The sequence below is a fragment of the Symphodus melops genome (assembly GCF_947650265.1).
Source record: "Symphodus melops genome assembly, chromosome: 7".
NCBI lineage: Eukaryota > Metazoa > Chordata > Actinopteri > Labriformes > Labridae > Symphodus > Symphodus melops.
Genome location: NC_136697.1, coordinates 14,041,953 through 14,063,581, shown reverse-complemented (window position 1 = coordinate 14,063,581; position 21,629 = coordinate 14,041,953). Strand labels below are relative to the sequence as shown.

The window sequence follows — 21,629 nt, the reverse complement described above, 5'->3', positions numbered from 1 at the left end:
AGGAGAAATTGACAGGTAAAAAAAAATAAATAAAAAAAAAAACTGCATGAGATGGGATAAAAGGAGAAAAAATGAAGGCTGTGTAGGATTTATGTCATGCTCAGTAGCTCACTAAACCAAACAGCTTTTAAATGTTATGTTTTTGTTCCCAAAATGTGCGCGCAATAAATCTCCTGGACAGAGTTATGGTTGATTACAGCTGTTAAACATTGTATAATGCTGAAGTTCAACGACGTGAAACACAAGAACAAACGTGCACCCACACACACACACACTGACAAACACTAACACACACACACACACACAAACACACACTAGCGCCACCCCCCTGGGAGGCCTGTAAGACAGAATAAGTTTAACACTTCCTCACAGCTGGACGGCAGGATCGAGTTGATCAATTTGTCAATATTGAGTCTTGATCGTGGGACTGACCCACGCCCCAGGATGTGTATAGGCAGAGGGGTTGGGGAAAAGGGCATGGATGCATGTGATGTGTGTGTGGGACTCCTGATGATACTGAAGGTAGCAGTTGATAGCCAGAGGGGCCAAACATGCCTAAAGAGAGGGCTGTCTTATGCATTGATCTGCCTGTATAGGAACATCTGTGCCACAAACGCACACTCGCCACACCTCAGGCATTAAAGCTTGAAGGAAAGTGTGGAATTGGCAGGTGGAATCAGAGAAAAAGAAGAAGAATGGAAATACTTCCATCCTCCAGGCTTGTCTAATACCGAGGAGAGGATGTGCAGAGAGAAAAAAAAGGAAATACGTGGTTGTTCATACACACAGCTGAGGGCTGTGATGAGTGCAGCACAGAATTTCCAGGAAATACTCAGATTTCTCAAAAACACCTGAGTGCAATTTCAAGAACACACTCGAGAAATCTAGGATGTGTGCTCTTCCTCAGATGTGCTATCAAGCTACATCGGTGTAGGTGTGGTGGAAAATATAAAGCTTTGTATACAGTCCCTGGATCCAATTGTATATTTCTTTTTCCAGGCACTGTGGATACATTAAAGCCAAGCAGGACCCTGACGAAGAGAAGATGCAGTTCCAACACGGACGAGGTAAACACACATGCACACACACAGATGTCAAACTGAACGATGTAGTGTAAACCTGAGATTGTTTTCAAACTCATGCACCCACCTACACACACACACATAACTTGCCTTCAAACTACACTTCACACCCACAAGCAAAAAACTAACAGAAGGCATACAGTTCTATGGTTTTGAAAATAATTTCATTGTCTGATTGTCAAGATTTCTATGTATCCATAAACAATTCATACTCACACCTCAACAGAAACAGCTTGAACTAAAGAACAGTACGTGTCAGTTATATGTGCGTCTCAAATCTCGTAGCGCTCTCTATAATGAACTGTATCAAACCCCATTATTTCACACTTTCTCGCATGAATGTTTGCTGGCAGAGTAGAGCTCCTTATGGGTTCCTGTGAAAATAATGACTCATTTTAACACCATATCTTACGAAGTAGATATGTGTGCAATTATGTAATTATTGGTAATGTCACTCAAACATGCCACCCACAGTCAAGCTTAAAATGTCCAAGTAGAAATCCAGCAACAGTTCTCTGAGATGCATCAATAAACTATTAACACGAGAACTTTTTTTTTTCCTTTAAAGAAATGGGAAAGTGTTCACTCTGTTAAAGCTGGCTGTATTTCAACATGTGACTTTTAACACATATCTCCTTTATTCGTCGCTCCCTATGTCTCCGCTTTTCTTCAACTCCAGTGAAGCTTCCAGGCAGCAGGACCTACATCCATCCTCACACCTACGAAGACCCGAACCAGGCTGTCAGAGACTTTGCCAAAGAGATCGATGCTTCTAATATTCGCATAGAGAGAGTCATCGGAGCTGGTGAGTTTTCAGTGAAGCAACAGTGGACCATTTTGTTAATAACCCCAAAAAAACTGTCAAACTTGATGAAATTCCAAGTGGTTGGATTTTTAGGGATTTCAGTTCTGTCTCCATTCATTGTCTTCATTACTGACATTGAAGCACATGTTAAACGTATTTTTTTCCCATGGCATAATAAAGATAATGTGTATTTAAAGAAGCAGATAGAGAGGGGAGACATTTATTTATTGTTCAATGTTTTATTATGTTTTTTACAGTAAGTCCTATATTGTCTGTTTGTCTGTGTGTGTAGGAGAGTTTGGGGAGGTGTGCAGTGGTCGACTGCGTGTTCAGGGAAAGAGGGAGATATACGTGGCCATCAAAAGCCTGAAGGCGGGATATTCGGATAAACAGAGGCGGGACTTCCTGTCTGAGGCCTCCATCATGGGACAGTTTGACCATCCCAACATCATCCGGCTGGAGGGAGTTGTCACAAGATGTGAGTGTTGAACAAAAACTTACTTCCTCCATGTACTGTGTGTCTGTGTGGATGATGTGTTTGTGTGTGTCACATACACAGCAGACTTGTTGGTAGAGATGACTTGATCCTGGGTCAGATAAAAGCTCCATTACCATGGCAACACACTGATAACACATGGTGCAGTGTATGTGAGCAGTGCTCAACTGTCCGCCTCTTGAACCGCCACTTGTTTACTTCATGTGATTGTGTGAGACAATTAGAGCTTGTGTGTGTGTGTGTGTGTGTGTGTGCTGATGGACACAGGTCTGGTTCAACAAGATGGCTGATTTGTTATCACAGAGCCTCGCTCTCTCTGTGTCCATCTCTCGTCTCATGTGCTTATCTCGCGCTCCTGCTTTCTCTCTCTGTCACGGTCCCTCTTAACTTCTCATTCAATCACTCCACCTTTCTCTCTCTCTTTCCTACACGCACTCAGTCGAACATAGTCTCCCTCCTTCGGTCCCTCAAGTACTTTCTCTGTCTTTGCGTCCCTTGGTCAGCCGGATTAAAAAATGGTTTTCTTTCTTTCTCAGCTTTGGTCCCAACACCACGTTAAAAGAGCAGACTGAATTAGCTCTGTAATTTGAGATGACAAATTCTGTCGATGCAATCGACTGGAACTTTCTGCTTGATAGATTTGAAAAGAAACACGGAGGAAAGACGAGTTCTTGCTTTTTGTCCTTGATATATCTGGAATCTCTATCCTCTTTGATCCAACAGTTTTCATGACCTAAATGCTTGGTCAAAAGCATCAGAGCTAACAGATATGAGATTAGCATTATGCTATTTCATTATTTTTATTAGTTGAATTCCGCCATGAAACCAGGTGTTTCATTCTTCCCCTCTGAGGTTACTGTACCTCTGCTGGCCTGACACCGTGTTATGCAGACGTTTGTTACAGATCCACTGACAAGTCGGAGGAAGGGGAGAGAGTCGCTACAAAGTAACTAAATTGTAAACATGCAGGCGGACAAATAGACTCCCATCCCCCCCCCTTCCCTCCTCCTGTCTCACACAAACACACACACACACACCTACACTTACACACACACACACACAGATCTTAAATCCATCACACACTGGTGTTCGGTGGCACTTAGGCCAACAATAAAAGAGCAAATGCATATGCATAGGCTTTTATCATGAATATTAATAATTCATAAAGTTAATTGGATGTTTTTAGCTTCATGAATATTCAGTGAGGTGCATATTAAGAATGAAACCGCAGCGCATTTCTTATTCATTGTGACCCTCTCTCCCTCTCTCTCTCTCTCATTGTCTTTAAATGCTGGATGTTAGCTGTGACCTTTAGCAAGCAGGTTTGAGGCAGTTTGTAGAAGTGCTAAAGCAACAAAGTAAATTAAATGTGTGGAGTTTTTTTTTCTTTTACTCTGACAGGCAGACGTGTAATTATGGCACTTTATGTTTGGTGGCAGGCACACCTTTTCTGGTTTAGAGCACCGTAATGAATTCAAGAATTACTGCCAAATCCTTGAAATTTTGTTTCAGAGGACAATAAGAGCTGACAGTGAAATAGCTAAAGAGCAGAAAATTGGTTTGACAAGCAACTTACTTCAACATAATAAGTAGGTGTAAACTTTTCTGTGCTCCATGAATATAAAATGATGTTTGTGTGTTTTTTTTTTTTTGTTGCATGCCTGTAATGTCTACTTTTACATGCGTCTTTGTGTCTCTCTTCTCACCTGCCTTCACGGCACATTGAGGAGTTGATAGAGCCCCTCAGAAACAAATCACACCAGTGAAGCAGTAATTTCACAGGTCACAGCCCAGGGTAGTGTGTGTGTGTGTGTGTGTGTGTGTGTGTGTGTGTGTGTGTGTGTGTGTGTGTGTGTGTGTGTGTGGAAGTGGGAGCGAGGGGGTGAGAGTTGAGATGGGTCAATAATTCCTCCAGGCCATTTTCTCAAACACCAGCTGGTCCCTTCACACCAACCTCAGTCTAATCAGACTGGCTGACCCTGACTGCTCAGGGCTCAGGTGTGTTGGATTGGTTTGTGTAGGTGTAGGCACAAGTAGAAGTGGCAGCTGGAGCCGTAGTATTAGTTGGAGCACAAGAAGTAATCGCCATCGTCACAGGTCTGACGTGGAGGTGAAGTCAGTAGTGGTTAAAGAAGATTGGTGTAAAGCAAAAGTTGTAGTAGCAGCAATGTCAACAGTTAGCAATGTAATAATACCAATACTCAAAGTTAGAAGACAACAACTGAAGCAGAATCAACAGACTTTACAAACAGGACTAAACATTTTATTTGACCTTAAAACACAAAGAAAAACCAGCCTTGAAATTGATGCAGAATCTTTGTTTCATAAGTGTGCCATCTCTAAACTTTCTAGTGAAACAGGAAGGGAGGGACGGAGGGACTTTGCAAGTAGCTTTCATAACTGCCTAAAAGGTATTCACCACAAAAAAAAAAAATCTTGGAACACATGTAGCAATATTGTTTCTCCACAAGCACATTTTAAGTTTTTGGCATTCAAGGTCAAGACTTTCCAAAGTCAACACTCGGCTTATTTGATGGTGTCATTATTCATGTAGAAGAAAAAGCGAGATTAGACTTTGTTTGAATTGTACATATTCGTAGTTACATTGTCAGCATAATATTCATAGCACTTCTAGTAGTCATAGTATTGATGGGGGGGGGTCTAATGGTTGTATTGGCATCTATTGTAATTTTGCACGGTTGTATTTTGTTTTATGGCTGTGCACAAGTGCCTATTTTGTGCTCTGTCTGCATTTTCCTTTTTCATTCACTTTTGTATGAGTGTATAAGTGTGTGTGTGTATTCACTTTGCTTAAAACCTTGTGAGCCCCCCCCCACCCGTCCCTGCTGTGTGCCACTAATAACCTACTCTGCTGTCTGTCACCTGATTGTTGCTATTGTCATGCTAATTAGAGAGCTACATGCAGAAAAAGAGGAAAAGTAGTTTTATCTCCCTTCAGCCTCTCTACACATCAGAAAACGGCAGCAATCTTTCTGTAAACCCCCCCCCCCCCTCCTCCTCCCCCTCCCCTCCCCCCCATCTCCTTATCTCCCATTCATCTCCCCCGTCCCTCATTTTATCCATCCGTCTTTTATGTGTTCTACAATCGCTGCAACAATCGGCTCATTTGGAAAACCCTCAATTACTGAGCTCCATCTCATCTAACCACATGGCACACACACTCATACACAGACACACTCACACACACACACACACACACACACACACACACACACCACAGCACCCCTTACACAAACACACACACACACACACACAGTTACAAAGGCAGCTGTACAAAGGTGCTGTTGAAACTGGAATAGCCACACATCGTTCCCCGCTGTCTTCTTCTTGAAGAAACTGGTGATTAGTTTAAACCGTGCGTTTTTGTGCGCTGCACAATAAGTGTTTCAATGTTTCCTGTCAGACTGTTTGAAATTATTCAGGGTTTTGAATATGTATGCAGATTTGGAAGATTGGACCCAAGAGACAAATGAGGAAGAGCATCAGACTGGAGGGGGAATGCAGAGAAAAGGTGACGACGGGCACAGGATGAAGGACGGATCAGATAGGAAACACGAGCTGGGAAATGAGAGAAGATGAGGCTTGAAAACAAATGAGGGCATCTCAAGGCGGGGTGGGGTGGGGTGGGGGGGGGGGGGGGGGTTGTGTGAGGAGATTTTAGGAAAGATGGCCGGACGGATGCGAGGAGAGGACAGATGGAGCGGAGACAAACGTGAGGAAATGAGAGGAGATGAGAAAGCAACGAGAGGGGTGTAGAGGTGAAGAGAAGAGAAGAGTGGAGATAAGGTTATTGAGTTTGTGGCTCCACCCACTCTGCATCATAGAGCTTCCCAGAACATATGTCCAGTGCGTTAAAAGGATTGTATCACTTAGTTCAAAGCCTTAACATTAATCAATACAGCAGTTATTTCATTTTCTCGTTTGTACCTTGGGTCGTCTCATTCAATAACGTGGTAATGCGGCCTTCTGGCGCACGCACACCCATAGCTGCTCGTAATGCAATTGTGTGGATGTATACAGACTGTTATCATGCACGTTTTACACACACAGAAACAGCCCCTCATAATGTAATCTACCAGATATACCTCTTTCAGTTTCTGACACACACACACAGACACAATAAAGACCAGAAAGACCCGCGCCTCCTGACGAGACCTGGAACAACATTTTCTCTTTTCACTTAATGAAGAGCTGCAAAAAGGAGCAGAATCCTCTCTGATCCATTCCAAAACACACTCCACCTGGCAGAACATCAATACCCAATCTGCACACACACACACACACACACACTAATCCATACACTCTGCAAAAAGGCTGTGTCATTTTCCGAAGGCGATGAAAGGAAATAAACCCGAATGAATATGAACGTGATTAGTTAATTATGTGCTTTCATGGGAAAATTGAGGAGCGCTCGTGAATGTTTGGCGAAGAGGAGCTTCATGATGAGTTTGAGAGGCTCCGTCCTGCTTTGTGTGTGTGTGTGTGTGTGTGTGTGTGTGTGTGTGTTCTGTACTTGGAGGTGATGTCGCAACAGGGAGTGAAAAGGATTCAATTATACCTTGAGTGTGTGTGTGTGTGTGTGTGTGTTTGTGCCCCGACCTGGCAAAAAGAGATGAAATGAGCTAATGTACAGCGTGAGCGCATGTAGTCAGGTTTATTGGTAACCTCTGTTATCTTTTAGAGTCACTGGGATAATTCTGTATGGCAGGTGTCCAGATGATGGCGAGTGATATCACAGTGTGTGTGTGTGTGTGTGTGTGTGTGTGTGTGTGTGTGTGCATGCGTGAGAGAGCTCATGCCAGGCTCTCATCCTACTCTAAGCCGACACGAACAGGATGAATGTGTTTCATTGTGTGTTTCTCTTGAGCGCGTCTAACACTGTGAGCCTGTAAGTAATATTCTCCTTCACTGGTAACATTTATTGGCTTTACACCCATACCCACACACACGTCACTCAAACATATCATTGTTTTTTATAGATGTGTTTGGCGCCCCTTTTCATTTCAGGGCTGTGTGCTTTGTCGAATATGACAGGTCTATTATCTAAGACACAATACACCAAACACACCGACACAGAACTTACACACATGACTCCGAGAGAAAGTCGGACCTCCCGTTAGCCTGCATCAATCCCATCAACTGGTTTATCTGTGAGCGACACACGGCCAAGCACACGTCCTCCAATCAGAGCTTAAATCAGGAGGTCATCATTGTGCCGTCTCTTCAACTTGCTGTGCCCTGAAACAAGCTCGCTTTCACGCTCCCTTAAAACACACACACACACACACACACACGCCGCACCACAGCGAATCCAACCCAGGCCCCGTGTGGAGATAAATGTGACCAGCAGTCCTCACCCCCAGCAGAAGAAAATCCAATTCTCTTTCACTTTTATCCCTGAGACTAATGTTACTGTCAAAGAAGACACCACCGCCAGAGACCAGGCCGCTCTGTGTGTTTGTATGTGTGTGTGTGTGTGTGTGTGTGTGTGCGTTTGCTGCAGCTAGATAGTGAATTCATTTAAGGTGATGTATTGCTGTCTTTACCTACAATCTCACTGTAGGCCTCAGTGGTGTTGTTCGTGCCTTTCCTTGACAAGCTTCTGAACCCTCCTCCTCTCTTTCACTCCTGTCTCTAGTTCCCCCTTTCTTTCTCTCCACCTCCTACTTTTGATCTCTCTTCTTTCAAACAATCCCTTTCTTTATTTAATTGTTGTTTCATTTCATTTCCTCTTTTCTGTTCCCTGTTTAACTTTTAGTTTGATGTTTGATTTAAGACCGCTTCATTGATATCACAGTGGTGATATTTTGTGAAAGAAAGAAAGAAAGAGAAACATTTTTTTTACGTTTTTCATATTTACTGTTTTCAAGAAGACTTTATTTGTGTCCACCCCTTCAGTTTCTTTTTATCCCTCCCTTGGGTTTTTTTCTTAGCATCCCTGAGGTCTGATTGGGAAAATGTGACCTATTCATCACAGATGACATAGGTTGTATTTACAGGCCATGCACACACACACACACACACACACACACACACACACACACACAAACACTCTCATGATTTGTATTGCACATTCTGTGTTTGTTTGTGATTGGCAATGCCTGGCTGTGGGGTGCTCTGCGGAAAGGGACCCCCTGTATAACAGAACGCAACTGCTGCGACTGAGTGTGTGTACATGTTTGTGTTTTTTCGGGGTTGCAGGTACTTTGTTAATCATTTGTAAGCCCGACCAGATGCCATGCAGGGAACCAGAGTGCAAGGGCCTGTCAGTCAACCAACCGCTCATCCCACAAGCGTGCACACAAACACACACTCGTGCAGGTGCAGGTGCACAGCGACCAAACCACAACCCCCCCCTTTCCTCCTGAGGCTGATTAGCATTCATGAGATCTCAGGAGGCCCCCTTAAACACACACACACACACATTGTGGTGGATTGGTTCATTCTAATTATCTCCTGGCGTTTATGGAGAGGGCTGATTAGAGGCTGTCAGTGTGACTGATGACGACATGCCATGTTATCCCCCAGAGAGCGGCATAGAGACAGAGGAAGGCTGGTCACAGCTGTGGACTCCGTCTCTCTTCTGTCCTCCGCCTTTTTATAGTTCGTGTCCGTCTTCCTTGTAATTCTGACCCACTAACAGCTGCCTTGTTATGTGCCTCTGTAGGTAAGCCGGTGATGATCATAACCGAATTCATGGAAAACGGATCTCTGGACACTTTCCTCAAGGTGAGTCACTGTTTGAAGGAATACAGCCTTCACTATTTCCTTCCAAGGTCAGGGCTACAGGAATTATGAAGGCCATGTGGGAAGTGATGTCCCAGCTGTGAAGTGTTTGAAATTGAAGACTTCATTCCCCTAAAATTGCTGTTCTTGAAAAAACAATCTTAAAAGAAGTGGTCTCTCAGCTTTTAAAAGTGTAAAATGTGATTTTTTTTTCCCAAACTTTTAACAAAGTTCGAGGAAGGATCCAATCACGGGCTTTGGTTAAAAGTTTCCTTTAAAATCAGCTGGTCACTGGACACTTTATGAACCAGTTCTGAGCCACATTCTCAAACCCAATCACCACATTAACACATGACACAGCTTTCTATAACCAAGGAGGGGCTGTCGGCTGGGCTGCCAATAGTTGACTGTTTTGTTCTTTTTTTTTGAAGATTTCTTCAGCGTTTAATTTTTTTTAACAGAGGCTTTTTTGTAAAAATTAAATACAATCAATTCAAGAAACATTGAAACATTTTATAATAAAAAAAACATTCTGGACTTTTCTGCTAGTTCAATAGCTGAAAAAAAAACCCTTCTTCTGGTGAAATGATAAAGCACAATATATAATAACATGATATGAACCAGTCGACCTGAAGTGTTTTGATCAGTAGCGATCACACTGTTTGCATCTTAAAGATGGCAAAAAAAGGGAATAAATACTTAAAGCAACCCAGCCGTTTCAGCTGGCTGTTACACAGACACAGACTTACACAGACAAAATCAATTATTTCTATACTCTTAAATACTTGAAAACACTGCTGCAGGATAGTTGTCAAAGATACAAAAACAGCCTTTGTTGACGTTCGCCACAGCAAGGATTCACAGAGAGTAATATGTTTGACTGTAACAAGACAGCAGGATGACAATTCTGAGCCCCAAACAGTCCTTGTAATGGACCAAGTATGGACACACACTTACAAACACAGTTTTCAACCACATAATGTTTTGATCCTGGCTTTATGAAATGCACTTAGTGTCCATATAGCAGAACTGGATCAGTAAACACGGCTGACAAATGGACAATAAAACAATGAAAGTATATTGCTCAGTGCAACAACCGTACTCTCTCGGCATACAAAAAAAAGTGGTTCACTTTAAATGTAATGTAAAAATATATAAAAGGTTTATGATTGCTTCGAGAAAGAAATGATCTTGGACAGCTGTGGCAGACTCGGTTATGACTCAACCAGAAAGTCAGGGGTTCAATCCCCAGCTCCTGCAGCCACATGTCCGAGCTGTCCTTGGGCAAGACACTTAACCCTGCTCCCGCTGCGGCGTATAAACATATATAAATGGGATAAGTTCATACTGTTGGACACTTTACATAGAAATGTCTGCCATCAGTGTGTGAATGGGTAGGCGTGACCTGTGGTGTAAAAGCACTTTGAGTAGTCAGAACAGAAGACAAGAAAAGTGCTTTACAAGCTCAAATCCATTTAATATTTAAATGTCAAGGTTGTAACCAAGACAAACATAGGAAATCCCCTTCAAAATGCCAAAGTGATTAAAAGGAGATAAGCTTCATGTACGTCCTGAAAAGCAGATATTATTCAAGGCAAAATCTCTTATCAGTGAAAATCTATGCAAGGCTTTGGAGGATTTGTTTAAGTTATTGAAGGGTCACACTCTGTTAGTCAATATGTAATTACACAAATTGATGTTTTTTAAAGAATTAGTCCTTCATGTCATCTTCTGAAACACATCAGAACCCATCAGAAACAGCACGCTTATTAAGGAAATCTAAATCTATTTGCTCAAAGTTGACAGAAGGTTTGGAAGCAATTCCAGTCAGACGTATGATTGAAGAAAAGCTGATGATGCTGTACAATATGATGAATTTCTCTTCATTCATATGCCAGAAGTAATGAACATGTGAGATTAGGTTTCCTGCATAGAGCCAGATGAATAGCTTGTTGCAGCTGTGGTGTGCCTCACATTTAAAGTCCCCCTGATTCATATTCAGAGTTGTTTGTCAGCCAGTAAAATCACTGCACTGCTCCAAAGCCATTAAGCTTGTGATGATAGGCCCGTCACTAAACAGACACCAATCCCATCAGCAACACTGACGCAAACTGAAATGAAATCCGACAGATAAAAAATGGCATAAAGTCCTGAAACAAAAATGGAAAAAGCCAGACTTCTGTGTGTTGTATGTTACAGTATGTATTGTAATGACGCTCGTAAAGAGCATCCACAGTGGCCCAATATAATTACAGGATCTATTTTATGGGGTTTTACAACTCAGCCGTGCTCCTGGCATCCATGTGTCTTTAATTATGCCGACCATTTATTAAGCAACCGTCCCTCAGAAATGACAAAACCCCTGCTCAGTTGGAGAGGCTCTTCTTTCCCTGGATTCCATTTTACCTTTCAGTCTTCAAGTGAAGACTTAAAATACATCTCGGTTTTGCCAAACTGTATCGTTTTCCATCTTTACCTTCCTCATCCTTCTCCCTCATCTCCTTGTCAAACCTCTGCCCCTCATTGGTCACTTCTCTCTCTTTCCCTGCCCTGCCCTGCCTCCCTCCCTTCTTCCTGGCAATGCGATGTGGTGGGCAGATTGATAGAGGAAGTCTGTAGGTTTGTTAGACAGTCCAATCAATCAGCATCTCACAAAACCACCGGCTAATTAACTTACTCCACAGCTGCCGAGGGAGAAAGGGAGGGAGAGAGGGGACGAACGAGAAGCGGCTCACAGATGCAGAAAGATGAAGGAAGATGGATAGGTAGATGGAGACTGGAACAAAGTAACGCACACAGTTCTCTCTCTCTCTTTCTCTCTCTCTCTCTCTCTCTCTCTCTCTATCTGAGACAGAGACTGAGATGGATGGACAGAACAAAGAGACAGAGGGAAGGAGAGATGATATAAAGGGGAGAGGGTGACTGATAACATGGATGGCTTTTTAACGGGGACCATTGGCCCAGGGCAGAAATAATTGGCAAAGGAAGGTGAGCTGGACTGTCATCGATCAACAGGCTCTGTCTGTGCCAAACGCTGCTCAAATCTGAAATCCAGTGAGCTCTGCTCGAGCACACGGTCAGTGTTAGAGAGTAAAGTTTTGTCTTCTCTGTCAGATCCAATCCTCCGCGAATAAGGTTTTTTTCTGAGCCTCTATTGATCCAGGGGTGGAGAAATTCATCTTTTAGCTTGCCGGCCCTCCAGATAGAGGTCAATAGGCAGGGTTAGCACGAGCCAGAAGGGATTCAGTCTTGATGGGGGACTTCATATGTGCAGAATGCTGACATTACAGGTTCTTGGATCCTGGATTGAACCTTTGCTTCCAGCTGACTCTGTAGAATGGACCTGCTGTAATCACTCTACCTCCCTGCTGCGGCATTTACACTCTCTTCTGTGTATTAATTCATCTTTCTCCTTGTCTCGCTCTCCAGAAACATGACGGCCAGTTCACAGTGATCCAGCTGGTCGGCATGCTGCGTGGCATCGCCTCAGGTATGAAGTATTTGTCGGACATGAGCTACGTTCACAGAGACCTGGCAGCTCGAAACATCCTGGTCAACAGCAACCTGGTGTGCAAGGTGTCGGACTTTGGCCTGAGTCGTGTTCTGGAGGACGACCCGGAGGCTGCGTACACTACGAGGGTAAGACAAACTCTCCCAAGCTGCAGCTGTCTAACATAGAGTAAATGTTACTGTTGGTACTGTTCGTTCAATCACTGACCTCTCTTCTTTGTAAACTCAGGCTGTGAGGGCAATTGAAATCAACTTGAACATAAAAAGAGCACATCCTAAACGTGGAGCTTAATAGAAAGACCCTCTCTGCACAGTAAGCGAAGTGATGGGCCCCCAAAGAATGAAAGAGTAGGACCTAAAGACATCCTCTGTATAAGTCATGACTATCTGCAATGAGTGAATCCTGCTGGCTAAAGGGTTCTCACAGCCGTGTGTCCATTAGGTTTAAAAGGTTAGGACGGCCGGCTCATCCCCTTGCGTGTAAAACTTGTTTCAGTCAAGGACTAGAGAAAAGAAGAGAAACTTACTCACAGCTTATTTTAATGTCACATGAGCATTTTTCGATCATGATCATTCCCTGTAAATATACATGTAATTTAAAAGCAACCAGCTAACTAAAGGGGACTCACTTTAACCTGCCAACACAACAATGCAGCTCGAGCCAAGGACAATTTTGTCCACTGCTTGCACTCGATGGGGCCTGATTATGGTGCTTTTCATTTGTAGTATGCAAGGGGAGGGGGGATGGAGGTGTTTCGCTGGAAGAGCGCGAAGCCTTCAGTATGGCGGAGGTACAGCAAACAGAAGTTTGTTTTGGTTTATTTCAACACTGTAAATCTCTCTTTATTTGTCTAAGGAAGCAATACAGATTATTTAAAAAAAGCATTACATGAATTTTTTAAAATCTAATAATTTGGGAAAAAAGCTTCAGAATTTACCAAAACCTATAAACTTAAAAGGTTGCATAATAGACTCCTTTTCGACCAGTTTAAACAAGTCTAATAGCTTTCTTGCTTAGAATCCACTGATGTCAAAAAGGGAACCACCAGTTTGAAAAGAGGAGCAGACATAAGACGGAGAAGATGGAATCTTATCATTATTGTGGGGTGTAGACAGGCCCCGGTAGACATTGGTGTGCGTAACACATGGTAAAGTGTATTTCGCATAATATGTGACCTTTACAAAAACCACTGAGGAAAATAATGAATGTATTTAAACACCTTTCTCATGAAAAGAACGAACAGAAATAGAAAACCTGCTTTTATCAGTTGCCTAATGGAGCAGCATCTGGTCTTTTTTGCTGCTACAGAATCTGTGCAGGCCTGTAACTTCCTCCTCTCAATATGTTTAAATTGACTCTCTAATGACTAAGACAAGACTGTGAAACTGAAATACACCAGCTTTTAGTTTTGTCTACTTTGACAGTTATGTATAAAGTAGCAGGACAGTGTCACAAAATTCGATGTGCACATGGTATTAATGCGTACAAATTCCCCCGCCTTGATATTTTTGACGATGTAAATTCAAGTCCTCATTTCACTAGCAAACCATTCCCTCACAGAGCTCTGAGAGAATGAAGGAACTCAAACATCAGTGAGTTAAACCACTGCCGAGTTACCCGACTGAAATGCCCACAAGGAGACGGCATTATTCATATTTATAGGAAGTGTTGGGGATGTTATTTTTAATATGGCATTAGCATTGCCCTGGGAGGAGTGTATCAGCCGCTGACTGCTCTATTGCAATCACACACACACTTCCACTGATGTCAGGAGACGTAGATGGAGGGCTGCAGGCATGGAGGAAGGGGGGTGCAGGAGAGCGAGGCGGAGATAGCAAAGAAGTGTGGGTATCTAATACGTCAGATCGAGGGACACAGAGAGACGGGGGAGAGAGAATAAGGGAAGGCAGGGGGAGGATCCAGTGAGAGCAGTTAAGAGGAAAAAAGGGGGGGGGGGGTGGACAGGGGGCTGTTGGAACAAAAGTACAGAGCCGAGTCACTTGGCAGCTTTGTCTTTTATTTGACTTTGACCAAGCAGAGATGGAGAATGCTAGGTGGTGCAGAGGCAGCTCCCGCATGTTAAAAAGCTGAACCAAGCCCTATAGAGGTACAGTGTGTGAAGAAGACAGAGACAGAGAGAGAGAGAGAGAGAGAGAGAGAGAGAGAGAGAGAGAGAGAGAGAGAGAGAGAGTAGGGGCGGGGGTATCTTACATCCTTAGCACCTATACAGTGAACTTTATTGAATCCTTTTGATCTGTGCATCACAACAAAGGCAGGAGCAGCATGGCAGATGAAATTGAAGGAAAAGAAAGTCAATGTAAGAACAAACACTGGTGCCATAGTATGTTGTGTGCACATTAGAGAGGAGTGCTGTTGTGTGAAGTTGTATAATCTCAACTGCTCTTCTCAGAGGGAGCCCAACACTGAGTTGTCTGCAGCCACCAGCTCTTTTTTTTCCAGCCCGAATTTATACAGCACATAGCTGCAAACATATTATAAAATCTTTAAATATTTACATCATTTGACAGGGTAAAACATGTTGTTCAGGCTGATATATTTAGTACCTCTGGAATGTGTTGACTGTGTTCTGAACCCTCTCTAGGGAGGGAAGATCCCCATCAGATGGACAGCTCCAGAAGCAATAGCCTACAGGAAGTTCACCTCAGCCAGCGATGTGTGGAGCTACGGTATCGTCATGTGGGAGGTGATTTCATACGGAGAGAGACCTTACTGGGAGATGTCCAACCAGGATGTGAGTCACAAGAACATTAGGATTTATTTACAGCAAAAAAGGACCAAGGATTTGTTGTCTCCCCCCCCCCCCACAATCTTAAGCTCAAACTGTTCCTTTCAGCTCTTGATATTTGGCCCTCTCTCACTGCAGGTCATCAAAGCAATAGACGAGGGCTACCGTCTGCCCGCGCCGATGGACTGTCCCGTGGTATTGCATCAGCTCATGCTGGACTGCTGGGAAAAGGGACGCAGCGAGAGGCCAAAGTTTGGACAGATTGTTGGAATCCTGGACAAGCTCATCAGAAACCCAGCCAGCCTCAGAGAGCTGGCTAACAGCTCAGCATGGTCAGTGAGAGAAAGTTAGAAACTAAAGCTGTGATTTTAACACGTTTCACTCCGAAAGTCTTAAGATACCAGGAGCAGATTGGAGGACGTTGCATGCATTTAAGAAATAATCACTGCTAAAGATCTTCATTTACCACTACTGTCCTTCGGCAGTTTGAAAAAGAGAAGTTGGACCGGCTTTTTTTCTCCAGCAGTCACATTGTTATCTGTTTTAGCAAAGTAATATTTGTCACTGAAAAGATATGAGCGTAAGCTTGTGAGCTGGCGTATCTACTGTCCCCCACTCACTTTCGTTGTATTGTCCTTAAAATATCCTCATTAACTATTTAATTTTGAAGCAGCTAGCTGATGCACACGGTGAATGAGTGTGGAACTAATTAAGTACTGTAGTAGCCCTTCTTACAGCTGACAGAAAACATTCTTACCAGAGCAAAAAACACAGCAGAAGCTTAAAAAGAGCTACTAACGAGTGCCTCCATATTGTATGCCAAAAGAAGAGTGTTAAATGTATGCATTATAGATGAAAGCTTTAATAGATGCATAAAGGGCACATGACTGTACGATATGTTTGGGTAAATTGTATGCAAGTACAGATTTAATTAATCCTGCTGCACATGCAGGATTTAAGTGAGTCTGAGCATGTAAATTAATAAACACAAAACAGTTTATTATGTTAGGAAGCCAGCAAACAAGTCAAAAGGATTTCAGAAGCAAAGCTGTGAGCAGTGGAGGAGCAGTCATTAATCATACTTATCCACTAATGGCTAGTTTTCAAGCTAAGAGTTTAAGTTCACAGTGGATTTGAGATGTCAGTTCAGGGTTTTTGCAAAATGTTGGGGTTTTTTTCCGACTGAATGCAGAACAATCTCCATGAAAGAGTATCAAGCAGCGCTTTAAGTGAGCTGCTAACAGTTTTAATTAAGACGAATGCCTTAAAAAGAGTGAGACTTGGAAATGTTTTTCCAACTTAAAATAATTGATCTTCAGGGACAGTTTTTTTTAGCCACTCAGCAGGACAACCTTTCACTGAGTTGTGAGTGTGCTTTATATCTCAGCAGGGAGGACCCGTCCACTCCAGAGTTCAGTGTGAGCACAGTGGACGAGTGGTTGGAGGCCATCAAGATGGGCCAGTATAAGGAGAATTTTGCCAGTGCTGGATATGTCAGCTTGGACTCAATCCTCTACATCAGTGTCAGGTACAGAATGCTGGTGACTCATCCCGGCTAAATCAAACACTCAAAAGGTCAGCACAGTCAGTAGAGGAGAATTATCCTCCACTTGAGTGTCATTTGAAATTAAAGAAGGGGATTTAAAGTATCTTAGACCAGAGAACTCGGCAGCTGTTTGGCATTTAAAGGACAAAGACGATTTTCTCTTTCTAAAGTTTCATTAAAAATGATCTTTTTCTTTTCTTTTTCTTTTCAGTGAATTGGCTAAAATGGATGTAAATCTGGCCGGCCATCAGAAGAAGATTTTGTCCAGTGTGCAGAACCTGCAGACCCAAGGGACGCACATCCAAGTATAACAGTTTTCACATAAACACACAGTGGGACAGAGCCAAAATGGATGCTCCTGTGAAGAGTTTCCCCACTGAAATGGAGTTTTAATGGATACTCTGTACTCTGGCTTGACTTTGATTTTGAGACACACTCAGATGGAGACAACATAGACGCTTGGCTCCTTCACTACTTTCTCGCAGTTTCACCATTCTTCCTACCCTTGATTCGATGGGCACTACCGGCTTCAGCACTCAGAATCCCAGCAACACAGCCACCATTAGGAAGCATCAAAACCCCGACCATTTCACATCATATGAGCTCAACAAAAGAAGAAAAAAAAAAAGATTTTTAACAAATGAAATGACAAAAAAGTAATAAGAATATAATTATCATCACTGTCTGTGAAGTGTACAGTTGGTTTTTACTGTCATTTTGTTTCTATTTCCAATTTTCACCTTGAAGAGTTTAAAAATGGGTCAGAGGATATGTATATGTGTAGATATATGTTTATATGGGCTGTGTGTCCCACAACCGTAGAGATGGACCTAACGTTTGTATTGTTGGTGAGGTTTGTTTAACGCTCAACCTTAAAAGGAGTCATTACCCAGTTTATGAATGGCCCCTTCAATTGCTCTCGAGATACAGAGGGCCAAAGAAACGAGCCAGAGTCTGGTTGACATGAATGTGTGGGGTGCGGGGAACAGGAAAATGGACCTTTAGAGATAGACAGGGATGTAGATTTTGCTAGCTTTGCTTGCTATATTTGACCAGGACAAGGGCTTCCTGAGCCACTACAGTCAGAAACACTTCCACAGCAACCCTAGTGCACGTTTTGCTAGTCTGCTTGCACTTAAGTTTGAACAGAGTGCACAGAAACAGCACAATAAACTTTTCATCTTCCATAACTGACTGTCTTTACAAAACAGCATAAATCAGCTGTTGCAGTATGATGTTGTTGGGGATATTAAAGCCCTAGAGTTTGCCTTCCTATGTTTCAGGTGTGTTAAGAAAGTTCAGGTGTTCTGCATAGAGCAAAGGCGGTGCCAGGGAGGTACTGTTAAGAATATGTAAATTGGTTTTCCAGTGTTGTGCCATGTACAATAACCTTGACATGTTGGGTGGTATTAAAAGTCTTACTATGCTCTTTCCTTTTATCCATTCCTAAGGCTTGGATGTAACACAAGACCAGTTGTAGTGATTACAGTATTTTTCCAAAATAGTCTGCTTCATGAAAAGGAGCATTGGAATGGACCCGTTTTGCCAACATGAAATATATAGTGTGGATTTTCAGATGCCAGAGCTGGAGGTTAAATGTCACTTTTAAAAGATAACTTATGTGTATAGTACTCTCTCACTATCTTGTTATCAGTCATGCAACCCTATTTCAAGCATCCTTACTTTCAAGCAGGTACCCATGGGATGTATTTAGAAGAAATGTTTACGGCAAAAAGCAAATCCATTGGTTTGTTTGAATTTACTTGCTGCTTTTCACGTTAATTACAGAGTTTGAAATGATGAAACCCTCTTTGTAAGCACTGCATCAATGGCACTGAAACCTGCTTTTGTGTTTTCTCAAACTCAGTTTTAATATATGTGGTACTCTTTAGGACCAACGTGGCATATAGTACAGTATATATCATTGTATTATAGTGTAAAATATGTACAGTGTTGATTTCCAATGTTAGAATGTTTGTAATGATAACGATGATGACTATGATGTACTTTTTTCGTGAAAAGAGATTTCTGAAGAACTCGTTGAGGGGCGGGTCGAACAGGAGAAAAGTGAAGAGAGGTGATTTGATCTAAACAAAGGAATGTAGCATGGTGCAAAGCTTTGGCTTTGATTGGCAGGTGACAGTGACTGCAGTTTATTCCATAGTGTTAGAATGAGTGGAATGGACCCTTGTTACAGATACTCTGGAGTCATTTGCAAATGTCTCCAAACCAGTGGTTACATGCACTTTCTAATCTTGCATCAGATTACAACACAAACTGTAAAAATGGAAAAGGGACTGGAAAGAAGAAGTTGACCTTACACACCTGACACATTTCTGCGTTAACACTCAGTGAAATTGCCTGAAATATTCAAAAATATACTAAAAAAAACTCAGTGCTTCAGTGTACATCTTATGTTTCTGTAATGTTTAATGAACTGTGTTGCTGCTGGCTTCTGTGTTTGACCTCATCTTCCAAGCAGCAACATCTCACTGCCTTTTCAACTACCTTGAAAACAATCCTCAGACCTTTATTATCAACATCTACTGCCCAGCAGTAATTCTCAGCAGTAATTCTAACCACAGTGATTATGGAATAACAGCCTCTCTTAAATAAAGCCTACATTAATTAAAAATCATATCAATGACTGCCAAGCCTTAATGCTGGACAGTGAGTCAGCAGCTAACTCCTTCCTTTGCTGTAGCTGAATCAAAAGCTGTCTTGTCCTTTTATGCTACTCGCCCCCATGTGCTCCATCCTATTAAATTGAGTTCATGTGACACAAGGGTTTTTGATCTAGAAGTATTAGTATACAAATATTGACATTCATTGTACAGTATATTAAAAGAACTTCTGGAATAGAGCTCGACAAGCATAGCATCAGTCACTGCTGGGTTTAGTTTACTGTCACTTGGTAAAGAAGAACAAGGCTTTACATTTATGGTTTGTTCGTCTCATAGGTTTAAAGTTTGTAAAACACTGGCGTAAAAATATGTGAGATATAAAAATATGGTAAACAGCAATACACCTTTGTACAACAACAACAAAACAAGAGATTAAAAACAGTTCTGAACCACTGCTGTTTTGTTTGATATGCAACACATAAAAATACAAACCGATCCTTAGCATCTGGTGTTGTCGGTACATTCTACTCATGCTAACTCTATGACTTCACTCTAGCGGAAAACCCTTGACCGCTGGCCTTTTAGATGCCTTATTTACTGAGCTATTGTTATTTTCTGTTGCCCTATAGAGGCGATATTAAGAGTAAAGTGTATGTACAGGTAGTATTTATCTGTGTTCTTAAGATGATCTCACATTGACACCCTGGTTTTGTTACATCCCAGAGACCCCATCCAACAGCACTTTCACTTTGATTTCTGTGAACAGAAGAGACATTTTGTTCTGAAATTGTGTGATAAAGCTCATGATTTTAAGAAGTTGAGAAATTAACAGAATCGTTCTTATTTATTTTGTCTTGGAAGATATTCCGTGATCAGAATAATATGCAGAATGCAGTGTGGTGGTTAGCTTACGATTTTAAAGGCTACATGTGGTTGCAATATTATTTTCACGCGCAAGGTTCCTCATGGTCTGTCTGGATTAGAAACATGACAATGTCCTCTTCTAATGAAAGCTTATTAAACACTTCCACTTAAGAGATTTTAGGAAGAAATCATACCACACTTTCAACGATTTGTGTCACCAATCACCCTTTCAAGGTCAGTATGTGGGTCGGTTTGCTTGATTCAAAATTCCAGTGTTTGTCCTCCGTTCACCACCAGAGATCTGTGTTGTAAATGTACGAGTGATTCTCAGTGGACGCTCTCTCTTTCTCTCTCTCTCCTCTTACCTCTCTTTCTTTGGCCACCGTACAATGCTTATTTGCCCACATGCCAGTTTCCTCCGCGTTGCTTGTTGTAAAGGGTGTAGGCATTCTAATGTCTTTCATGTTGCTGTAATAAATATGCTAATATTTCTAATTTCTCACCTGAAGCCTGCGGTGTATTTTTCTTTCACACATTCTCTGCCTGTTTTTCTTTTACACGTGTATGCACACATGCTGGCACACACACACACAAAAAAAAATATCATTTGCTCAATTCCACAGTGAAATTACTTTAGGAGAAGAAGAATAGGACCGAAAAAAAATTCAAAGACTCTTTCCATGAAAGTGTTATGAAGCCCTCTTGCTTAATTATTTTTCCTTGCTGTCTAACAAAGCCAGAAGGTATCAAATTTTGTTTTGGTATGAGTCTGACCACTGTTGCAGAAAATCTGTGGATGACTGGGAAATACAAGGAGTCTCATTTGTTCACAGCTCTGCTCTAATGGTGATAGCGGTGGTGAAATTCCCATCATAACATCCTTGAATGGTAAAAAATGGCCATTCCTGCAACCACATCTTCATATTCTCTCTGTGTGTGCGTGCATGTGTGTATGTGTTTGTGTGTTCCTCACTGAGGGATAATTCTGTCCCGTGGGAGGGAGAAGGTCAGCGACTCCTGGCCTTGGTTAACCCCTTAATGCACTGGCCCAGTTGCTGTCACTCTATGTTACTGCCATTACACCTCATTTAGTCCATCATATTAAGGTCCATATTCCCCATTGCTTCCTCACTTTGTCTCTCTTTCCCTCACACACACAACCCTGCATATACAAAATATTCAAGCCCTGTTATCCATTTCCTCATTAT

The 21,629-nt window shown here is 42.2% G+C and overlaps 1 protein-coding gene across 2 annotated transcripts in view; it reads left to right on the top strand.

Annotated features, from left to right (window-relative positions):
- The window catches only part of LOC306826338 (ephrin type-A receptor 3-like), an 83,272-nt gene extending 62,349 nt beyond the window's left edge, over positions 1 to 20,923 (top strand). The window contains exons 11-19 of one of the 2 annotated variants that reach the window (XM_079347571.1): positions 1,000 to 1,067; positions 1,762 to 1,887; positions 2,180 to 2,365; positions 9,072 to 9,133; positions 12,560 to 12,769; positions 15,244 to 15,393; positions 15,526 to 15,719; positions 16,775 to 16,915; positions 17,145 to 20,923. In XM_079347571.1, the coding sequence (XP_079203697.1) occupies positions 1,000 to 1,067; positions 1,762 to 1,887; positions 2,180 to 2,365; positions 9,072 to 9,133; positions 12,560 to 12,769; positions 15,244 to 15,393; positions 15,526 to 15,719; positions 16,775 to 16,915; positions 17,145 to 17,244 (1,237 nt within the window). In that variant the 3' untranslated portion in view covers positions 17,245 to 20,923. The remainder of the gene's footprint in view (positions 1 to 999; positions 1,068 to 1,761; positions 1,888 to 2,179; positions 2,366 to 9,071; positions 9,134 to 12,559; positions 12,770 to 15,243; positions 15,394 to 15,525; positions 15,720 to 16,774; positions 16,916 to 17,144) is intronic. The other variant, XM_079347572.1, reaches the window with a different exon arrangement.
- Positions 20,924 to 21,629: the final 706 nt, after the last annotated feature.